Raw genomic sequence first — 20091 nt, 5'->3', positions numbered from 1 at the left:
AACCTCCGAACCAGCCGGGAACCCCCCAAAAAGGACCGGGGGGCCGTCGGGCCCTGGTGCAAATCCGGGATGGCTCCCCCGGCGATGTTACCCCAAAACCCCTGTCTCCAGCCATGCCTTTCAGGGGGTTGGTTCGGTCCCCTGGTAGTCACCCCAGTACTAAGTGTGCGCAAGGTTTGATGAGGGGGTGAGAGAGTGTTTACCTACGGCTGGAAGGATTGCTTACTATGCAGTAGCGTTTTCATTGACAGAAGGAATTACACCACCATGGCAAAGAACCGGCCGCTTGGGATTGATTACAGTACTGTGTGTGCTGGGCTGTCTTATCTTGGAGTTGTGGGGATGTCAACTGGTGTTGGCCAAGCTCATAGCGAGAGAACAATCCCATTATCCCCCTTCCCTCCCCGCCCCCTGGTCATTCATTGCATTGTCTCTGAGAGTTGAGACCCCTTTCCGGTGCGGCTGATGTAATTTCCAGCCGGCCAGCTTCTCTCTCTCTCTCTCTCTCTCTCTCTTTTTCTCTGCCACTTCTCCAGCTAGCTGTTGTCATCGAGGAAGTGGTATTGGGGGGGATTTATTGCTCTCACACAACGAGGCTCGCCATTCATTTGTATCAAGACGCTCCTCTATCATTCTTTTTAGGGGGGGACATATTACACACCGAGTCATTCATTTCTTAGCAACCCCTACCCACGCCGATCCCATCATGCTCTCCTTCTCGGGCCAGCGCCGTCACTCCCACGACGACGACGGCAACGACGCGGGCCCCATCGACCCCGAATCGACCGAGTCGAACCAGCTCATCCCCGCTCGCAAACGCCGCCACCGCGTCCGCGTCCAGGGACGGCTCGCCGTCGTCCGCAGCGTGTCCGCCGCGAACTTGCGGCCCGCCGTGTCGTCAGTGGCCCCGGCGCTGCCATCCCCGGTCGCGGCAGCGGTGGGCGGGACGGCGACCCCGGCGGCGGCGCCCAAGTTCGAGTCAGGAGTCGCCGGCAGCGCAGCAGCGCCCGCACGAGGTAGGGGGATGACCATGAGGAGCAGGGAGAGGGGGAGGGGGAGGGGGAGGAGCGTCGACGATGCGAGCAGCGATGCCGGCGAGGACGACGATGACGCGAGGGAGACGGCCGTCAGGGATCGTCAGTTCAGGGGGTACGGCATCGGAGGCGCCGGGAATATCAGTGAGTTGCGACAACCGTTGCTCCCATCGTTGCCCCCATCAGTGCCCAGCCTTGCCCAGCATTACTCGCATTTTCCAGAGCCGAACAGACAGACGGGCAGACATAAGGAACTGACAACCCTCGTGTTCCAGGGCGGCCGACCGAAGTCTACGGCGCGACATCGAAACCCAGCTCGTTGTCTTCGAGGTTTTCCCTATTCAACCCCTCCGGCTCCGTCCCCGTCTCCGGCTCCGGCTCCGGCTCCGGGTCGGCGGCCGAGACGGACAGAGGACAATGGAGCTTCAGGGAACTTTTCGCCCGGACCGGCGAGCGCAAAGGAAAAGGGGTTGCTTGAGCCGGTTCAACCTTTGTCCTCATACCAAACAACATGGCATTTTCGGGGGGGTAATCCCGGCGAAAAGAAATATTCATCAACTGGCGTTTTTGGGGGGTTTGGAATACAAATATCCGTACGACTCGGAGAATGGGATTTGAACGGCACAAATGTCCCCAAGGCTTGGTCCACGATGCACATAGGCACAAGGGCCTCGGAGTATTTCCCAAACAGCATTGTTTCCTTCTTCGTCCAGATCCTTTTTTATCCCTCGGGGCTCATGAAGCAGCTTAGACAGAGCCTCAAGACTTTAAGTGAGTTGGACTGTGCGGCTATGCAGCCGTTCATCTTATATCAAACGGCATCTTTTCGTGGGCCAGCGCCATCTCGATGCCTAAAGCAGCAGCACATGTGAGCATACACAAATGACTGACTGACGTGGCCGTATCCAGGTGTCCGTCTTATGACGGAATCGCAAGCCACTGTGTAGATTGCTCTCATCCTTCGCTTCGATCGTCGATGCAGATGGCCAGATTGGGGTGCTTGTCGAGCTAAGTGGTAGTATGGGCGTCAGCTCACTGTACCCATCATCTCCAGGCGGTCGAAGACGAAGACAAGGAAGGTAAACGCAACCCATGCACGCTGACTCTTCTCGAAACTCTCCTCCTTCGTTGCTGGCGTTCTCGACGCTGCTCATCTTGGTCACGGGTCATGGCGTCCAACAACCGCGCGGGAAACTTGCAACTGGTACTGAGGAACAATGACTGGGTACGAACCATCACACGTCAGCCTCTCCCGGGGGGGTCTAAATTGGGTGAAATTACAACGCTGTGGAGCCAGCTAAGATTTCGAATGAATGTACCGAGGGCTCGCAAAGCTTTGTTTGAATCTTGAAACTGAGATAAGCCTCGGGACATTCCCGGTGCTGTGTTGGAAAATGACCGATTTGTTCACCTCTTCTTTCCTACTCTATGCATGGAATCTTGCTATCAACATCAACTCGCTTTCGGTACAGGTAGGGCTCATTGGGTCACTCCTCTTTGTCGTAGATATCTTGCTGACGGGCTGAGGGTAAGCCGCAGTAACCTTGATCCTGCCTCTGTTAGCTCCTTGTCAGACACGCTGATACTTGAACCGCAACGCCAATGAGATTTGATAACGCCGGCAGCCGTGTCATCCCCAGTCGTCCAAGTTCCCCCCTCCCTCCTTCACGTGGGAATTGAGCCTGGCACGTATGGCCATGCACGCTGGCTGGCTGCGTTTACGGGACGGCGGCTCATGTACGACCACGAGCGTAATACTTGTCCTTCTTACTGGCCTGCTCGGATCTCTATCCGCCAAAGTTCGGGTGGTTGCCAGGCTGCTAGATTGCCAGGGAACGATAGGGACTGGCCAGACTAAAATCTGCCGTCAGATTCCCATCGACACCGCAGTCTTGTGGAATCCTGCCTTCACTAGAGCCGGCGACATTTCCCACACAGCTACTCAACCGCGCGCTATCGGGGAGACTTGACATTGAGGCAGATGACGCAGCCTTTGCTGGCTCAGCGATGCATACGTTCTTGTGATTTGTTCAATGGGTGTTCACTTGGACAGACTCAGTCTCTGTTGGAACAGGCTAGATGAGGTCATGCAAGCCTGGTCTTGTCCCAGCCCCAGTTCCAGTCATGGAGGGGGCCAGGTATACGCAAGAGCACAAAAGGTGGGCTCATAAAGCCCAATGGCGAGTGTGACCTTGCTATGATTTGGATCTCATTCCTTAGGGTCACCCGTCTCCATGATCCGTGACAGAGATATAAATCCGTAAACGCTGCCGCTGATCTCGGACGACCTTTGCCCTTGCGTACTGCCCCTCCTCATCTACCTCGGGCTGCCCTCTTCTTATATCCCCCGATAACCCCTCCCATCTCTTTACCGCAGCACAATTCCCAAATACAATCCTCGCACCGGATTTTCCTGTTTGAAACGATGACGATATCAGAAGATGCTGTGACCAGGATCGAGGCCGCCGCCGCCGCCGACGCCAGCAACGGCGTCGGCGATGGCACCAAGAAACGCCCCTATCTCGTCTTCTGCTCGGCGCCCGCCTCCGGGCACACATACCCCGTCCTGCAGATCGCCGCAGAAATGATCCAGCGAGGCTTCGGGGCCTCCTACATTGGCGGCGAGGAGTTCCACCCCCAGATCAAGCGCATGGGCGCCGAGTTCGTCCCGCTGCCCTCGATCCTGTCTCCGGAGATGATGGAGGCGCGCAACAAGGTCCCCGCCGGCAACGCCCGCCTCATGTGGGATCTCAGCAACATCTTTATCAGGTGGGTGCCCGAACACTTCCGCGTCTTGATGGAGACGCTCGAGAGAGTTCGAGAGGAGCGCCCAGACCGTCAGGTCATCGTCGTCCACGAGTCGTTCTTCATGGGGCTTACGCCGCTGATGCTCGGGGCCCCGTTGCCCAAGGGATACACCATCCGGCCACCTGTGATCGACATCAACGTCGCTCCCATCGTCGTCTCGAGCATTGACACTGGTCCGTTCGGGCCCGGTCTGCCCCCCGACTCGACCGAGTCCGGCCGCGCGAGAAACGCGCTCCTCAACAGCATGTTTTTCGGCCCAGACGGTCCCTTCGCCGCACCGGCAAAGGAGTACAACGCCATTACCAAGTCCCTCGGGGCAACGGAGGAGCTCCCGCCGGCCTTGTTCGAGGCATGGCAGACGAGATACGACGTCACGCTGCAGATGTGCACGCCGAGTCTCGAGTATCCCAGATCCGACCTCCCCGGCGTCATCAAGTACGCAGGCTGCCTGCCGCCCAAGCCCGTCGACCCCAACTACCAGTACCCGGAGTGGTGGGGCGAGATCACGGCCGGGAACAAGAAGATCGTCGGCGTCACGCAGGGCACCATCGCGCTGGACTACACGAACCTCGTCATCCCCGCCATCCAGGGCCTGGCCCACCGCGACGACATCATCGTCGTCGCCATTCTGGGCGTCAAGGGCGCGGCGCTGCCCCAAGACGTGGCGGTACCGGCCAACGCGCGGGTCGTGGACTTCATCTCGTACGACGCCCTGCTCAAGTTCGCCGACGTGTGGGTCATGAACGCTGGCTATGGCGGCTTCATGCACGGCATCATCAACGGCGTGCCCATGGTCCTCGGCGGCGACACTGAAGACAAGCCCGAGGTCGCCATGCGAGGGCAGTGGGCCGGGGTGGCGCACAACCTCAAGACGGGCAACCCGACGCCACAGCAGGTTGCTGAAGGCGTGGAGGAAGTTCTTGCAAACGACAAGTACAAGAAACGGGTGCTGGAGATCAAGAAAGAGAGCGAGGAGCTGAAGGCGTTGGATGTCATAGAGAAGCACATCTGGGAACATGCAGATGCCGCGTAGCTGGGCCTGAGACGGCTTGCCACATGTTCACGTGCACTGAATCGCGTATACTGAATGAAAGAGACGGAGAGGAGTGTGTCACAGCAACATGAAGCAGAGGGCATTGTGGACAGTGAGAACAGATCGTCGGTGGAAACGCCTTTGGGTGGTCTACATAGAAACAGTAATACAGCGTTTACTCCCACTCTATTGAATAATCATTGTCATCAAATTGAATAATGCTACCATATATCATGCCATTATCAGCTTAGCCAGCCAAACCTTGGCCACACATAGACGAGTGCTCAAGCCACGTGAGAGGGGACTGATTCTATGGCGAAGAAGCTCTTTCGGTTGAATTTCGAATTGAGGGATCTCGGGCAGAGTAGCCGTAAGGGGAAATAAAAGGTGTCCCCGATAGGTTAATTTACTTACGATAGACGTCGGACATGCAGTGACCATAACCAACTACCGTGTTGAAGATCAGAGACAACACTGTTAGTTAATGATATTATTAGCCCGACATGAAATTGCAGCTGCAGTGGTGACTACTTCAAGTTCGGAAAGTAGGCTGGTTTGGACATAATGGTCAATGATAGAGGCAAGGAGAAGAGGCTAGTCGACAACCACGAGACTCGACGCTTTTTCGTCGAATTCGTCATCCTGCGTTTCTGCCTTCCCGAATATGGCTGTTTCGACTGCGAAGAAGCAGAAGACGAAGAAGAATAAGACGAAGAAGAAGAAGAAGATGACGCCACGGCCCCCGCGAATGATGAACCTTTTTTCTCACCCCCCTGCGGCGGTTCATGACCGTTTTGCCAACTTAATCGGTGAGGAGAGAAGGGGGGCCGTCTCGGCGTCTCGCTGGATCTCGGGGTCTACTCGCCGAACGATGGACGGCATACAGCTGCTATTGTCAAGGGTCTTAATGTCGGCGACGATCAGGAAAGCTCCTTTCACCACGTCCCTGGCCCTCCGCCGCCTATTCATACCATCCAGTCTCTCTCAGAGTCGTCAATGGCCTCTTCCGTCAAAGGCTTCACAGTCCTAAACGATTGACTCACAGTGTGGCGAGGAAATCTCTCCGAACCTGGCAGTTCAGGTTCGCCTTAGTGTGAGTCTTTAGATTAACCTAACACTAACAACATTCGGTTTTTTGTATTTTTGTTGATATATATATGCCTTTGCTAGCTGGTACCCTTTTGCTCCAGTTACCTCCGCCATACACATCCTTGAGATAAGGGTTGCATAGAGGGCACTGATTTGACTGTAGACTACGACGACAGCAAACTATACATCTGAAGTACTGACAAACCACAGCATTGTTTTTGTGTTCTTGTAGACGAATCTGAATCACTAGTGGCACCGATTCTTGAAACACATATTGGCATTCTGAGGGACAGAGGCTGCCCGCTTGTCATTTACGTTGATTATTACTCAAATCTGCCCTGCAGCCACCCCAGAATATCCTGGCCGAACTGGGCCGGCGCTTCAAGAAAGGCCCAGTGTCCGCCGTCCCTAATCAAAGTCTTCACATCCGGCAGCACGCCGGCAGCAATGGCTTGCTGCGACATCTCGGGCCTGCATACATAGTCCTGCTTGCCGCCCCAGTACAAGACCGGTACCTTGACCGTGATCGACTCGTCCGTCAGCATCCTGTCCGACTCGGCCCGCACCCCAGAGCTGGTTACAGTGTAAGCGCAGAGGGACGAGGCGAACCCTCCATCTTTCCGGTAGCGCTCCATGAAATCCGCCTTGTGCTCGGGGGTAGCGAACGAGAGGGTGGGCTGGGTGCGGCCCTGGGTGACGAATTCCCGCATTCCGTCAGGAGCGCACCAGGTCTCAAGCCAGGTGTCGGGCTCGCCAAAGACCACGCTGTACACGGATTCAAGGTTGCGGTTCATGATGTCCGCCGCATCCTCAGCAGTGAAGAAGTGCCAGTACTCAAAGACACCAGCACCAAACATCTTCTTCGTCATTTCGTTGATTGCATCGAGGTCGAAATGATCTGTCGGTATCATATAGGGCACGCTGATCAAAGCCAATCCACGCACAAGCTCAGGATAAAAGTTATACAGCCTTTGGGCAACTAAGGACCCCCAGTCGTGACCAACAGACACTACGCTGTCTACGCCTTCAGCTTCAAGGATCTCAACAACATCAGCTGTGAGGTGGTTCGGGGCGTAGGATCCCGGGTCCGTGGGTTTGGAAGAGTCGCCAAAGCCGAGGTTGTCGAGGGCAATGACGCCGTAGCCGTGGGGGATCAGATATTCATGGATGAGGCCGGCCCAGAGGCGTGCTGAATCGGGCCAGCCGTGAAACAGAAAAAGGGTTGGCTTGGAGTTTTGAGCAGGAAAGGTGTAATATGTATAATTGAAGTCACGCTTGACGTTAAACGTCTTCTTGGTGAGTTGAGAAAGGTCTTTGGTCGTCATCCTGAGGAACTTGATAAGATGTGCTTGATCTATCGCTCGGGTTCAATGTCATGTGAAGATATTCCTTTACTTCATATACTCCATATGCTTCGTTCATGAGCGTAATTACCATCCAAGCTTCCTCAACCATCATTCTTCGGTTGAAAGTACGTTCAAGTGTTGAATTAAGTGAAGATATCAATTTGTCAGCCTTGATTAATAATGTATACTGATACCTCATGGGAAGCTTTGCCGAGTCAAGGTTCAGCCCATCGAGAGCGCACTGCTGGGTGGGATATTTGTTTTTCCTCCTCTTTGACGGCTTATAAATCAGACCGAGGATTGCTGAAATGCCCCTTGTCTCGTGGAGACCTTGCCCGAGGTAGTGTAAGATATATGGCAGGTTTTATTACGATTGCGATTGCGAGACCGAATACACCCAAGTTTGTCGCGTGCTTAGCCGATAATGATGACTAGAAACTCCCCACCCTTGACGCGGAGGAAGAACCGGATCGATAGTAAGATGTACTGAGTGTTTCAGAACGCCAATTCCAGCATAGAACGAAGCCTTCCAGCGGTGCTGCATCTGAAGCTACATCCAGAATCGGCCAAGCAAAGGATGTCCGGAACAGTAGCATGTATCATCCTAGTACCAGTCCATGGGAAACGGACGAATGAAATTACCCCATAGCATCATCACCTGCTTCTTACCGGATTCGACATGTTTAATAACTTAACTGATTACATACGTACCGCAGCGTAGTTATGTTGGATTTTGTATGTCAGTGACTGGAATACACAGGAACAGGGGCAACTAGAGGATGCTCACGAACAAACAGGTGACCATCATTGACTATTCTCTGGCCCTCCGTCTGATAAGAGAGACGCTTATTGCAAAGACAGGTTAGGACCAATAGTGCCTCATCCATCCTCGAGACCAGTAGACGATGCTCCCGAAGACCTAGCTTCTTCGGGCACGTGACATTCAAACACTTACAGTCGACTTGAGAATCCTGTACAATAAGTCTTCATGGGTCTCTAAAAATGGTTGGTGGTCAATTGATCTATGCAGACATAGGAAGGAGATCGCCCGCCCATGAAATAGACTGAATGAAGCCCATTCATTGCCTCGATGGTGCAGTCATGGTTCTCATGAGATGCCACAGCGTGAAGACCGCTTCTCCACCGCCATGTGGCTCGTCCGTCGATCGTTCAGCCGTGTTCGTAGAAAAGAATATTCGACATCTCCACCTCGAAAACAAAACCCGGCTGGCTCCGAGAGAGAAAAAATCCGTACTTAAAAGAGGTCTAGCCGTTCACATCAAGCATGCTTCATGATTGAAAGAAGAGCCACGTCTGGCGCCATCTGCAGTGTAACCGAGGTTACGAAGTCGGTATTAAAGAGATGGAAAATGGTTAAGTGTTCGATTTGCACAGCAGGGACTAAACTTGGGGGGCCCGATATCCGGATACAAAAGAAGATCCTGGAATCGGCAGCAAGCCAAGATCTCACGGTCGTCACCGCCGGTTTCGACAGTCGCGCGAACATATTTCCTCGCCAAGATGCACACGGCAAGGTGGCGCGGGCGCGAGTTCGGCGCAGTGCGGGATGGCCATGCTCTGCTGCGAGTGCTGGGACGAGTAAGGGCATGACTACATGCATGTTTAACCGCAGACAACGGTTCATCGAATGAGATTGTGCAGACGGGGGCGCCATGGCCGAGGATCAACCCCTCCCCGGTGTGACCTCACACTCATGCAGAGAAGCTGCTTGAGAATCCTTTTTATCATTGGTCCCCCCCCCATCTGCAGTCAACCCCATCTGCAGTCAACATCTTGTGGGCTTGTGAGATGGCGGAACCGGAGAGGAGAGCGGCGGCGAGGGGTAACCGGGAATGCCACGAGGTATTTATGCGTTCTTCTCCGCCATTCATCACGAGGTCTTGCTCAGGAGTTGACGGAACAGACACAACACACCCAAAGGCCCTACCCCAAGAACCGACCAACAGACCTCTAGAGTCTTGCATAGATCCCTGGATATAGCGAGTGATCTTCAGCTTAATGCTAGCACAGGGCAGTGTCCCACCCGATCGAGTTGACGTGCCAAAAAGAAAACTTGATGACCGTGTACGTACGGTCTCACGAAGCACGGCATAAGCACAACCTCTCGACAGCCATCGGGCTCGCATTCGGCTTCATCCGGTGAAAACTGAACAAGACAGTCCTTCCTTCATCTCACAAAACAAACCCCCGTCTGAGGTTTACCTGATCCAAATAAATAAATAAATAAATCCCAAACATGGCGAAGTACAACTACATGATCACGCTCCCCGCCCTCAGAGAGGCGCCGTCGAAATCGCCCGAAATCGCCCGCGACATCGTCGCCGAATGGACATCACGGTTCGAACAAACGCTCTCGGGACAAAAGGACAAGCTCGACCTGACGCCCGTCTTCCGTCAAGACGCCTGGGTCCGCGACTTCCTCGGCCTCTCGTGGGACTTCCGGACGATCAACGGCCTCGACGAGATCTCCGCCTTCTTCGCCGAGAACCAGCCGCGCGCGCGCCTCGGACGGCTCCGGCCCCGCGAGCAGGGCGCCTTCCGGCCGGAGTTCAGGGACCCGGCGCCCGGCGTCCACTGGGTGGATAGCTTGTTCGACTTCGAGACCGACGTAGGCCGCGGTAAAGGCGTTGTGAGGCTGACGCTGGAGGAGGGCGATGACGGCGACGACGACACGTGGAAGGCCTTCATGATCAACTTTACCCTCGTCGAGATGAAGGGTTTCGAGGAGAAGGTCGGGATCAACCGGCCAACGGGCCACGTGGACGATCTCAGGAAGGGGAACTGGAGAGAACAGCGGGAGAGGCAGATGGAGTTTCTCGACGAGGAGCCCGCCGTCCTCATCATCGGAGCTGGTGAGTTGGTCTCCTACTCGGGTCTGCATTCCCACCTCCGTAGGAGGACTGACCGATTCGTGATGCTCTTCCCCAGGTCACGCCGGCATCAATCTCGGCGTTCGCCTCCGGCATCTCGGCATCCCAACGTTGATGGTCGACCGCAACGAGCACGTAGGAGACAGCTGGCGGAAGCGATACAGAGTCGGTGACCCCCCAAAGGGACACACACCAAGTCCATAGGTAAAAGAGGCAGAAGCTAAGCATCGTTTGCAGACCCTCATGACCCACGACCCGATCCAGTACTGCCACCTCCCCTTCATCCCCTTCCCGGCGGACTGGCCCCTGTTCACGCCCAAGGACAAGCTCGCCGACTGGCTCGAGTCCTACGCCAAGATGATGGAGCTCAACATCTGGACGAGCACCGAGGTCCAAGACACCAGTTACGATGAGCACTCCAAGTCCTGGACCGTCAAGCTCCTCCGCCACGCACACGACGACGGCGGCAGCACCCGCGTCATCCGTCCGCGTCACGTCGTCCTCGCCACGGGTCAGGCCGGCGACCCCATCGCGCCCTCGTTCCCCGGCCAGGATGGCTTCCGAGGCGCCGTCTACCACGGCAGCCAACACTCGGACGCCTCCTCCATCGCGGACCTCGCCAGCAAGAGAGTCCTCGTCGTGGGGTCCGGCAACTCGAGCCACGACATCTGCCAGAACTTCCACGACAGCGGCGCGGCCAGCGTCACCATGATCCAGCGCGGCGGCACCTACGTCGTCACGGCGAACAAGGGCCTGCTCCTGATGCACAAGGGCATGTACGACGAGGACGGCCCGCCGACGGACGACGCCGACATCGTTGCGCAGAGCATGCCGACCCCCGTGCAGTTCGCCCTCCACTCGCTCGGCACGAAGTTCATCGCCGACACCGTGGACCGGGACCTACTGGACGGGCTCGGCAAGGCCGGGTTCAAGCTGGACTTCGGCCCCGGCGGCAGCGGCATCTTCCGCAAGTACCTCACACGCGGCGGCGGCTATTACATCGACATCGGCTGCAGCCAGCTCATCGCCGACGGCAAGGTCAAGGTCCACCACAGCCCCGACGGCATCTCGGGCTTCACGCCCACCGGCCTGACCCTGGCCGACGGCACCACATTGGAGGCCGATATCGTCGTGCTGGCGACGGGCTACGACGGCATGCGGTCCAGCGCGCGCAAGATCCTGGGCGACGCCGTGGCCGACCGGGTCAGGGACTGTTGGGACCTCGACGAGCAGGGCGAGATCAACTCTGTAGGTTCCTCTCCTTCGTCACAGTGTACCGCTACGGCAGACTTCATCGTTGACGCCGCTGACTCTGGGTGTAGATCTGGAGGAGTAGCGGGCATCCCGGGTTCTGGTACACGGGCGGCAACCTTGCCCTGTGTCGCTCGTACTCTCGACTCCTGGCGCTGCAAATCAAGGCTGTGGAGGAGGGTCTCTTCATCCAGACTTGAAAGGGCAACGCGAGGGTGTGGACGAGGGACGCGGTCTACAGCCTCAAGCATGCGATGATGTGACGTGGACTGTATTGTGAAACCAAGTTCCGGCATGCTAGCCATCAGTATTTCGGCTGAAGCTGGTGACGTTAAACTCAGTCGGATGCGTCCCAGGAAAGGTGCCGTGTTTGTTGAAATGCCATATTACTATAAGCTTGCTGCTGGCCTAAGAGCACAAAGACTTTTGCCGCGCTCTGGTCAGGGCTGTCATATACCACTGACGCATCCTCACTCCCTGAGGGAATCCCTCCAGCCCCAAGATGTGTGTATATAGGTAGGGGCCCGTATCAGGGATCATGTATCAAGTCTCGTTCCCATGAATATAGCCCTTGGCGAGTTGCTCCAGAATCTCACCAACAATCACCACTGCCGATGCCGCCAAATACACCAAAGCCGACAGACAGACTCCTTTTGCAAAGAACGCCCCCCCCCCCCCCCCCCCCCCCTCCTCCATCTCACACCCCCTTTTGTTTGTTTTTAGATAGAAGTGCCACCGTCGCTCGTTAAATGTTTCCGGCGTACCCGCCTTGCGCCGCAAACCGTTGCTGATAATCGCGCAGGTGGGCCCAGTTGCGCATCTCTTCCTCCTCATCCTGTGGCGTCATGTTCTCTCCCGCCATGTTGTTGCCACTCGGGCCTGTGCCCTCCAGTTTGAGCAGCACATCGATAAGCTTCACCAACGCTTCCTCCGACTTCATGGCTACCGGGCCCTTGCGCTCTGGCGCGTCGTTAAGCAGCGTCGACGCGACTTGTCGAATCTTGTTGATCAAGGATCCGCCGTTGGGCTCGAGGTTGCGCTGCGAGATGGAGCCTAGAACATGAAGCAGGTTCTGCACGATCAATTCCCTCTCCGCCGTCATCAGTTCAAACACCCGCGCTTCCTCGGCGTCCTCAGCTTCCTTTGCAGCCTTCTCTTCAGGACTGTTACCGGTTTGGTCGTCCTTGTTCGGGTCTGCCAAGTGGACGTCTCGCAGGTTGAAGTACAGCTCGACGTAGAATGAGCGAGTGGCCAGTTGCGAAATGTAGATGTTGGCCTTTTGAATCTCATACTGGAGCTGCCGCCGCCGCTGGGGGTGGTTCTTGATAACGTTCCGTACATCGTTCATTGGCTGGTTGTTGGGGTAGGCGGGCGGCACGTATTGGAGATCGGCGTCATCCAAGGCCCCAAAGCCGCTCGATTGCTCGTACGACGCACTGAGCTGGAGTTCGGGCGGCAAGCGGTCGAGGATGTCCTTGGCGGCGATGAGAGCGTCTCTCAACAGCGATCTCTGGTCCAGCCAGGGCAGCGTGCTCATCCCGTAGACGAGTTCGACGCTGACAATGGCGTTCATGGTGGTGTAGATGTCGATGGCGAACCGGTAACCGGTAAGCAGGGTGACAGAGCTCTCGGGCGGATACACCACCTCGTTGGCCATGATGTAGAGATCGTCAACATCCTCAGGCAGGGCGGGATAAGGCAGTCCCGGGGTAGAGGGAGCGATTACCAAGTCCGCGTGGGATGCGCCCAGCTGCGAGAACGACCTGCGAGGCACAACGTCAGTGATTTGAGGCCACATATTTCTCTGCTTGAAGTCCGGGAACGGCTCACCTGACGCCCAACAAGAGGCACCAGAAGATGCGCTTGCCGATCTGGTCCTTGATGTGGTGGAAGGGCAAAGGGTCGGGCGAGCAATCGTCATTACCGAAGGTGGGGAGCTCGTTGGGATGCTTAGGGCGGTGGAAGCCCAACTCGCGGATGAGCGACAAACACTCGGTAGTGAAGTAGCGGTATTTGCCGAGCTGGAACGTGTAGCCGGCCGCAAGACCCATGAAGTAGCTGGTGGCGGCGTCATCCAACGTCTTGGGCTGCTTCAGAGCCCATCGGGCGCCGCGCGTGTCGAGGGCGATGTCGCGGCATCTTTCGATCATGACGATGGCCTTGGGGAACAGGTGGGTGCTGTGCTGGGTTTTGAGATGTTGACGTGCACTGCGAGGGAAGGAGGCCACAAGAGCAGCAATCATCGAGGCCAGCAGGCCGAGGAACTCGGGGTTCGTGCGGTCCTCTCGGTTGGCGAAGGAGTGTCGAAAGGTGGGCTCGTGGGGGAAGGGCGCGAGGGGGTGGATGTAGGTGAAGAAGTCGTCGATGAGGAGCTCGAGTATGGGCATGGGAGCAATGGACTCGGCGTCGAGGCGAGCGGGCCCCTCTGCTATCGAAACCAGAGCCTGCGCAGCGTTATGCGGGGAGGGCGATGGGGTGACGGCAGAGCCATAGGAGGTGAAGGCGGCAGTGACGGCAGACATGCCAGGTTCAATCCTCTGCTTCCGGGCGGCTCTAGCAGCCTCGGCATGCTTATTCGGGGGACCTCGTCTCTTGAGTTGACGGTGGAAGGTGCAGTCGACGTTGAGCTCGGAGCAGGGTCGGCAAGGAGGGCCGGACTCGTCACATTTGACTTTTCGCTGAGAGCACATGTCGCAAGCACGTCGGAGGCGCGTCAGCTTCGGGTTGATGGTCGGATCTCGCGACATGTCTGGCAACGGGGCGTAGGGTTGAGGGAAAGCGGGCATGGCGGCATGAGGCACGGCGGCGGTGGCGGCGGCGGCAGCACCGAGGGAGCCATCGGGGCTGAGGGGAGAGGCGGAAGTGGCAGCCAGGACGGTCTGGGTCTGCGGAGGAGGGGGTTGTTGTTGATGGGGGGGCCGGGACGGCGTGTGAGGCGGAGGCAGGTGTTTCTGTTGCTGTTGCTGTTGCTGAGCCTGTTGCTGCTGAGCCTGTTGCTCGTGGTCGGCCACCGACGGCATGGACAAGTGGTGCTGGTGCTGGTGCTGATGCTGATGTTGAGCTTCCTCGACAGCTTGGTTTTCGGGTTGTTGATGTTGTTGTTGCTGCTGCTGCTGCTGCTGCTGTAGCTGATGCTCGTCGGCGACAGCAGCGGCGGCGGCGGCGGCGGTGCTCAGGTGATGCTGGACATTCTGGATGGCGGCAGCGGCAGCTGCATCGGATGCGGCCTGGAGGACCTGGAGGCCATTGCTGGCGTAGGCGTGGGCGGTGGCCTGCTGCGAGGCAGTGGGCGAGACGGGCAGCTCAGGGTGGTGGTGGTGATCCTGATCGTCCTGCTGCTCCTGCTGGTGCTGCTCTTGCTGCTGCTGCTCCTGGTCGGCCAATGACGATGACATGGCGAGAGAGAGAGAGACAAACCAGGGCCCGACCCGATGATATTCCTCTCGAATGGGGATGCGCGGACGCGGTGCTGCTGGGTCGCAATGGCTGATTGTCGGGGAAGCTCCGGCTGCGGCAGAACACAGGACGCCAGAAACGCGCGCTCTCGTCGGGACGGGACTCGTTGGTGCGCGTCCAAAGAAAGTGGGCGTCTTGCTTGGTGCCGTTCGGGGCCTGTTAGATTGGGATTAGGCCGAGGTCCAAAGGCGGTCAGAGCTGTGAATGAGGGGATTAATTCACACGGCGTCGGTGTATCTCATTTTGCGGCAGTGTGTGGGTAGATGGTATTAGATAGCGCCGTCTGACTCAGCCAGACAAACACTGTACGGCAGAATTCTTTCGAGCCGAAAGTAGCGTGACGAGTCACGTGGTCCAGCAGCTCATGAGACCCACCTGATCCGGAGTGGGGCCGTCATTCCAGCCGAGAATCAGTAGATGGCATGTACAGACACTAACACATACATACACATACACACAGCTGAGTTGCATTAACTATCATCCAGCTTCAACATGGACAGTTCACGAGTCGCAGCGATAGCAGGTTATTCGAGAAGGCAGACCAGAAGGTGCCGCCGGAGTCAAGACAGCGCTGGATGTCGACGATCTTGGCCTCGGACCACCTACCATCTGTTGAATACCACAAGTTTACAGCCAAGAGACGACGTTCCTTGGATCAACATCGCGCACTGGATGTTCCATAATAGCATCTGGTTTGAGCCTTTGGTGGCTCTTGTTCTTAAATGCGCTTCATTCCGGCTGTACGCACGACGCGCCCCTTTGGCTTTTCGCCAGCCTTCAAAATCCATCGACGTCCGGTGCACGTTCAGAAACACCAAGAGGGGGGGGGGGGGGGGGGGGGGGGGGTGCCGGAATCAAACACTCCGAGAACTTTGCATTCACGACGGATAGACACGCAGACAGGTCCTTTTTCTCGTGTTGGAAAGTGAAAGCTTCACCGTTCGTTCCCTAGCAAGCTGTTCCGATACTGGCAAGTTGCAGTCGGGCTTCCATTCCCTGGGCCTCTCACCTCCACTTCTTGCGGTCGGGTTTCTGCTGTTGGATCACTATGCAGACCCAATCTCACACAGCCAATGGGTCATTATTAACGTTGGATCAAGCTCATTTATTCCCCGGTTTACCCCGCCTCTACCTTGTCGACGTAACTGGTCGGTACCACCCAACCTGCTCGTTCTTCCAGGTCGCGTGTGGTGGAACCGTTCGTGGTCGGCCGAGCGTCCGGGCGGGGGATTAATACATCAACTGCCGGCTTTCTGTTGATGTACCCCAGACTGGGGTGTCATCCGAGACCAAGCAGGGGACTGTACCTGTTCACATGATGGCATTGTCCCGTATATGCGTGATGCTTGAATAAAGGTATCAGGTGGCTCTGTAACCACGCTGAAAATCAATGACAGTCATGTTCTTTTACTCCTCAGCTGGGGTGTCGATGCTCATTAGAGTCGAGTTACATTTTTGGTTCAGCGAGTGCTACTGCGGTCAGAACATAGGCGAGTCTCTTCACGGACATCACAACCGCGCCTGTGTTCCTTCTTCGACCATCATTGGATTGAGTCTCTGTCGGACAGGCAAGCATCCCAATAGGCTCATCAACAACACAAACTATGTTCTATGGAGCAATGGATCAACAGTCTTGTTGGAGGAGCGGCAAATGCTCCTTGGTGCTGTGCCATCACCAGCACTGCTACGTAGTTACGGCATACAGTAGCCCGTCCAATACACGGTTGTCATGAGGTTCAGGTCGTCCTTCTAGACGCTTGAGAAGTGCAACTCCCGTGCGAATCCGCCAATACCCGGATAAATGCAATTTATATTGTTCACAAAGGTTCATCAACCATGTGGCCGACTGATTGTGCGAGCCTCGAGCTCTCGGCGGTTGTAGGCGAGCTTCCTCGGGGTGTCATCTATCACACCTAAATTATTGGTGGGACGTATGCCTCCTCATTTCTACCGGACGGAATTGGGTCTCCGTGGGCCAGATACTGGAGGTCACGCTGTTAATACCAGTTTTCCAAAGTTCCAAGACGAGGAGGGCTAGGAAGCAATAGCGTGGCGATGATACCAGGCTCGTAGAGCAACGGAACCTACTCCTCCTTATCGGTGCGTTGGCCAAGGGTCAGACTCGGACTTTGGGTGGTTATATAAAGGCATCTGAGAGACGGTCCAGACGATTGTACAAAAGTCTCACGAGGCAATCCCATCACCCAGACAATACCTGGCATCATCCGAACATCACATCATCGTATCATCGTAGCATAGTTCCAACATGCGCTCCCTCTCCGTACTCCTCGCGGCCATCGCCGCCGTCTCGGCCCAGCAGGTCGGCACCCAGCAGGCCGAAACGCACCCCAAGTTGACCTGGCAGAAGTGCACCTCGTCGCGGTGCACCGCCGTCAACGGCGAGGTCGTCATCGACGCCAACTGGCGCTGGCTCCACGAGACCACGGGCACGGCCAACTGCTACGACGGCAACAAGTGGACGGGCAAGTGCACCACCGCCGCCGACTGCGCGTCCAAGTGCGCGCTCGAGGGCGCCGACTACGGCGGCACCTACGGCGCCACCACCTCGGGCAACGCGCTCAGCCTCAAGTTCGTCACCCAGCACGCCTACGGGAAGAACATCGGCTCTCGCCTGTACCTCATGAACAGCGCCTCCAAGTACGAGATGTTTACCCTGACGGGCAACGAGTTGGCGTTTGATGTGAACCTGTCGCAGCTCGAGTGTGGCCTCAACGGCGCTTTGTACTTTGTCCAGGTCAGTGTAACAAGAACCGACACCCCCTCAACCAAGTACCGGGGACTCTTTGAGAAGACAGGGGAAGATAGAGCCAAGAGAGCCAAGCTTTGAAGAGAGGGAGGGACCCAGACACACACACACACACAAGACCCATGCTCGAACACCTACTAACAGGACAACAGATGGACGAGGACGGCGGCATGGCCAAATACTCGACCAACAAGGCGGGCGCCAAGTACGGCACCGGGTACTGCGACGCCCAGTGTGCGCGTGACCTCAAGTTCGTCGGCGGAAAAGCCAACGTCGAGGGCTGGGTGCCGTCGTCCAACGACGCCAACGCCGGCGTCGGTCCGTACGGTGCTTGCTGCGCCGAGATGGACGTCTGGGGTACGTTGGTAGTAGCTGTGTGGGACTGGGGGGGAGGGAAAATGCTTCGATTCGTTTACCAGACAAACCAGCCGCTGACTTGTCAACATCCATCTGCCAGAGTCCAACGCCCATTCCTTCGCCGTCACGCCTCACCCGTGCCAGAACAACGCGTACCACGTCTGCGAGAAGTCGGGCTGCGGCGGCACCTACTCGGCCGACCGCTTCGCCGGCGACTGCGATGCCAACGGGTGCGACTTCAACCCGTACCGCATGGGCGTCACCGGCTTCTACGGGAAGGGCAAGACGGTTGATACGTCCAGGAAGTTTACGTGAGTCTTGAACACCCATTCCGCCGTCCGTGGAGCCTCCTACCCAGCCCAGCACGCTCGTTTTGCTGTCGGGCAGATAAGGGGGGGGGGGGTTGTGTTTATATAAAAATGGTTATCGACCGGTGATGGTTTACTAACAAACAACTCGGAGCGTCAGCGTCGTCACCCAATTCTCCAACAACAAGGTGCAGCAGTATTTTGTCCAGAACGGCGCCAAGATCAACATGCCCAACTCGACCATCAGCGGCGTCTCGGGGAACGCCGTGACGCCCGACTTCTGCGCCAGCCAGTTCAAGGCCTTTGGCGACCGCGACCGCTTCTCCGAGGTGGGCGGCTGGTCGAAGCTGAACGCGGCCCTCGGCGGGAAATGGGTGCTCGTCATGTCCCTCTGGGACGACCACTACGCCAACATGTTCTGGCTCGACTCCGTCTACCCTCCCGAGAAGGCCGGCCAGCTCGGCTCTGCCCGGGGCGACTGTCCCACCACCTCGGGCGTCCCGGCCGAGGTCGAGTCCAGCCTGGCGAGCGTAAGTCGTTGCTCGCAATCGTCGTTGCGAACGGTTGGCACAATGCTTTGTTTTGCGACGAAAAGCTGACAAGCTGTCTTTGGCAGGCCACGGTCACGTACTCCAACATCCGCTTCGGGCCCATTGGGTCGACAGTCAAATAATAAGCGGAAACTTGCAAGGGGCGTTGTGACTGACTGCCTCGGTCTAGCAGCAGAATTTATGCCCCCCCCCCCTCCTAAGTAGAATGACCGTTGTCGCCGGGGTTCAAATACCGGCATGTCAGCGTAGCAGGGGGCGGGATTTATTCTTGTCTGATAAAAACCGTTTGGCCAGGGCTTCATCCAGTCTAGGCTCCCGACAGGCAGGCAGGCATCGGAAAGAATGGAAGTGATGTCGGTGTGATTGTCTTCTTTTCTGATTCCTTGCAATCTGCAAACATAGTTTATCCCCTCCGTAACCATTGGCTATGGAATCAACGTTCGTTATTCGGCTTGCTGAAGTCTCTTTGGCCTATGGTTTGGCCTATTGTCTGGCCTCCTGCCCTTTATCGCACTCGTCCTCATCCGGAGCCCTGTCTTGGACTGTTGGAAAACAAACTATGTGGGAAGAGGCTTGGAGTGCAAGTGATGCCTCGCTGCTGGAGATTAAGCTCCGAGGTGGAGTATAACTACCCTATGCGAGAACGAGATGCCGTCCTGCAGTGAAGCAAGCACATGACGGCTCAAGTACTAATACCTGACCGCACCTCGTCTGCATAAAGCCACCTCAAGCTGATAAATGTGGCCCCATTTGCTTCTTTGGCTTGACTTTGCTTGACTTTGCTTGGTCTGTCTTCAGCTTTGGGAGGCACCCTCATTAGTCACATTCTCTAGCGATGAAACACACAAGATGAGACGGACGGCATAGTGTCCAATGGGAAGCCGTTACGCTGAAATGCCCGCACCGCTAGGCCACCGGAGGGCCTCCGGTGTGAGCGCTCAAGCTGATTGGCGCGTCTCCCAATCGTGCAATTCAGTCTTTTCTGAGGAGATTGAGTATGACGTATCCTTGTAATAAGGGCTGTTTCGCCCTAGGCAGACTCTCGTCTTCGATTTCGATTCCACGGCGTGGTGCCGAGGTGGCGGGTGTCGAGACGGATCGTGGATGTAGTGCACATGTCCACTCGACGTTGGGTGGGAGTGCTATACGGCTTACATGCATATGGAGTCCAAACATTAGCAGTGTGTCAGGGGAGTTGAA

The 20091-nt window shown here is 56.6% G+C and overlaps 6 protein-coding genes across 6 annotated transcripts; 4 read left to right on the top strand and 2 right to left on the bottom strand.

The window, feature by feature from the left end:
- Positions 1-706: 706 nt before the first annotated feature.
- CH63R_01724 (Udp-glucuronosyl udp-glucosyltransferase) lies at positions 707-1512 on the top strand (the record flags this gene model as incomplete). The annotated part of the gene is made up of 2 exons (XM_018296699.1): positions 707-1178; positions 1310-1512. The coding sequence occupies 2 exons, from the start codon at positions 707-709 to the stop codon at positions 1510-1512; spliced, it is 675 nt and encodes a 224-aa protein (XP_018165061.1).
- Positions 1513-3459: 1947 nt separating this feature from the next.
- CH63R_01723 (Udp-glucuronosyl udp-glucosyltransferase) lies at positions 3460-4875 on the top strand (the record flags this gene model as incomplete). The annotated part of the gene is made up of 1 exon (XM_018296698.1): positions 3460-4875. The coding sequence occupies one exon, from the start codon at positions 3460-3462 to the stop codon at positions 4873-4875; it is 1416 nt and encodes a 471-aa protein (XP_018165060.1).
- A 1412-nt stretch (positions 4876-6287) lies between these two features.
- Positions 6288-7289, bottom strand: CH63R_01722 (putative Epoxide hydrolase; the record flags this gene model as incomplete). Its single annotated transcript, XM_018296697.1, has 1 exon — positions 6288-7289. The coding sequence occupies one exon, from the start codon at positions 7287-7289 to the stop codon at positions 6288-6290; it is 1002 nt and encodes a 333-aa protein (XP_018165059.1).
- A 2278-nt stretch (positions 7290-9567) lies between these two features.
- CH63R_01721 (Flavin-containing monooxygenase) lies at positions 9568-11652 on the top strand (the record flags this gene model as incomplete). Its single annotated transcript, XM_018296696.1, has 4 exons — positions 9568-10183; positions 10260-10366; positions 10406-11449; positions 11524-11652. 4 exons carry the CDS (start codon positions 9568-9570, stop codon positions 11650-11652), a joined length of 1896 nt encoding a protein of 631 aa, XP_018165058.1.
- Positions 11653-12197: 545 nt separating this feature from the next.
- On the bottom strand, positions 12198-14847 carry CH63R_01720 (Zn 2cys6 transcription factor; the record flags this gene model as incomplete). Its single annotated transcript, XM_018296695.1, has 2 exons — positions 12198-13215; positions 13283-14847. 2 exons carry the CDS (start codon positions 14845-14847, stop codon positions 12198-12200), a joined length of 2583 nt encoding a protein of 860 aa, XP_018165057.1.
- Positions 14848-17174: 2327 nt separating this feature from the next.
- CH63R_01719 (Glucanase) lies at positions 17175-19013 on the top strand (the record flags this gene model as incomplete). Its single annotated transcript, XM_018296694.1, has 5 exons — positions 17175-17663; positions 17828-18032; positions 18133-18343; positions 18495-18870; positions 18957-19013. The coding sequence occupies 5 exons, from the start codon at positions 17175-17177 to the stop codon at positions 19011-19013; spliced, it is 1338 nt and encodes a 445-aa protein (XP_018165056.1).
- Positions 19014-20091: the final 1078 nt, after the last annotated feature.

This window comes from Colletotrichum higginsianum, chromosome 1 (genome assembly GCF_001672515.1).
Source record: "Colletotrichum higginsianum IMI 349063 chromosome 1, whole genome shotgun sequence".
In the NCBI taxonomy this organism is placed as follows: Eukaryota; Fungi; Ascomycota; class Sordariomycetes; order Glomerellales; family Glomerellaceae; genus Colletotrichum; species Colletotrichum higginsianum.
Note: the sequence above shows the minus strand (reverse complement) of the source record. Positions and strands in the feature narration are given on the sequence as shown.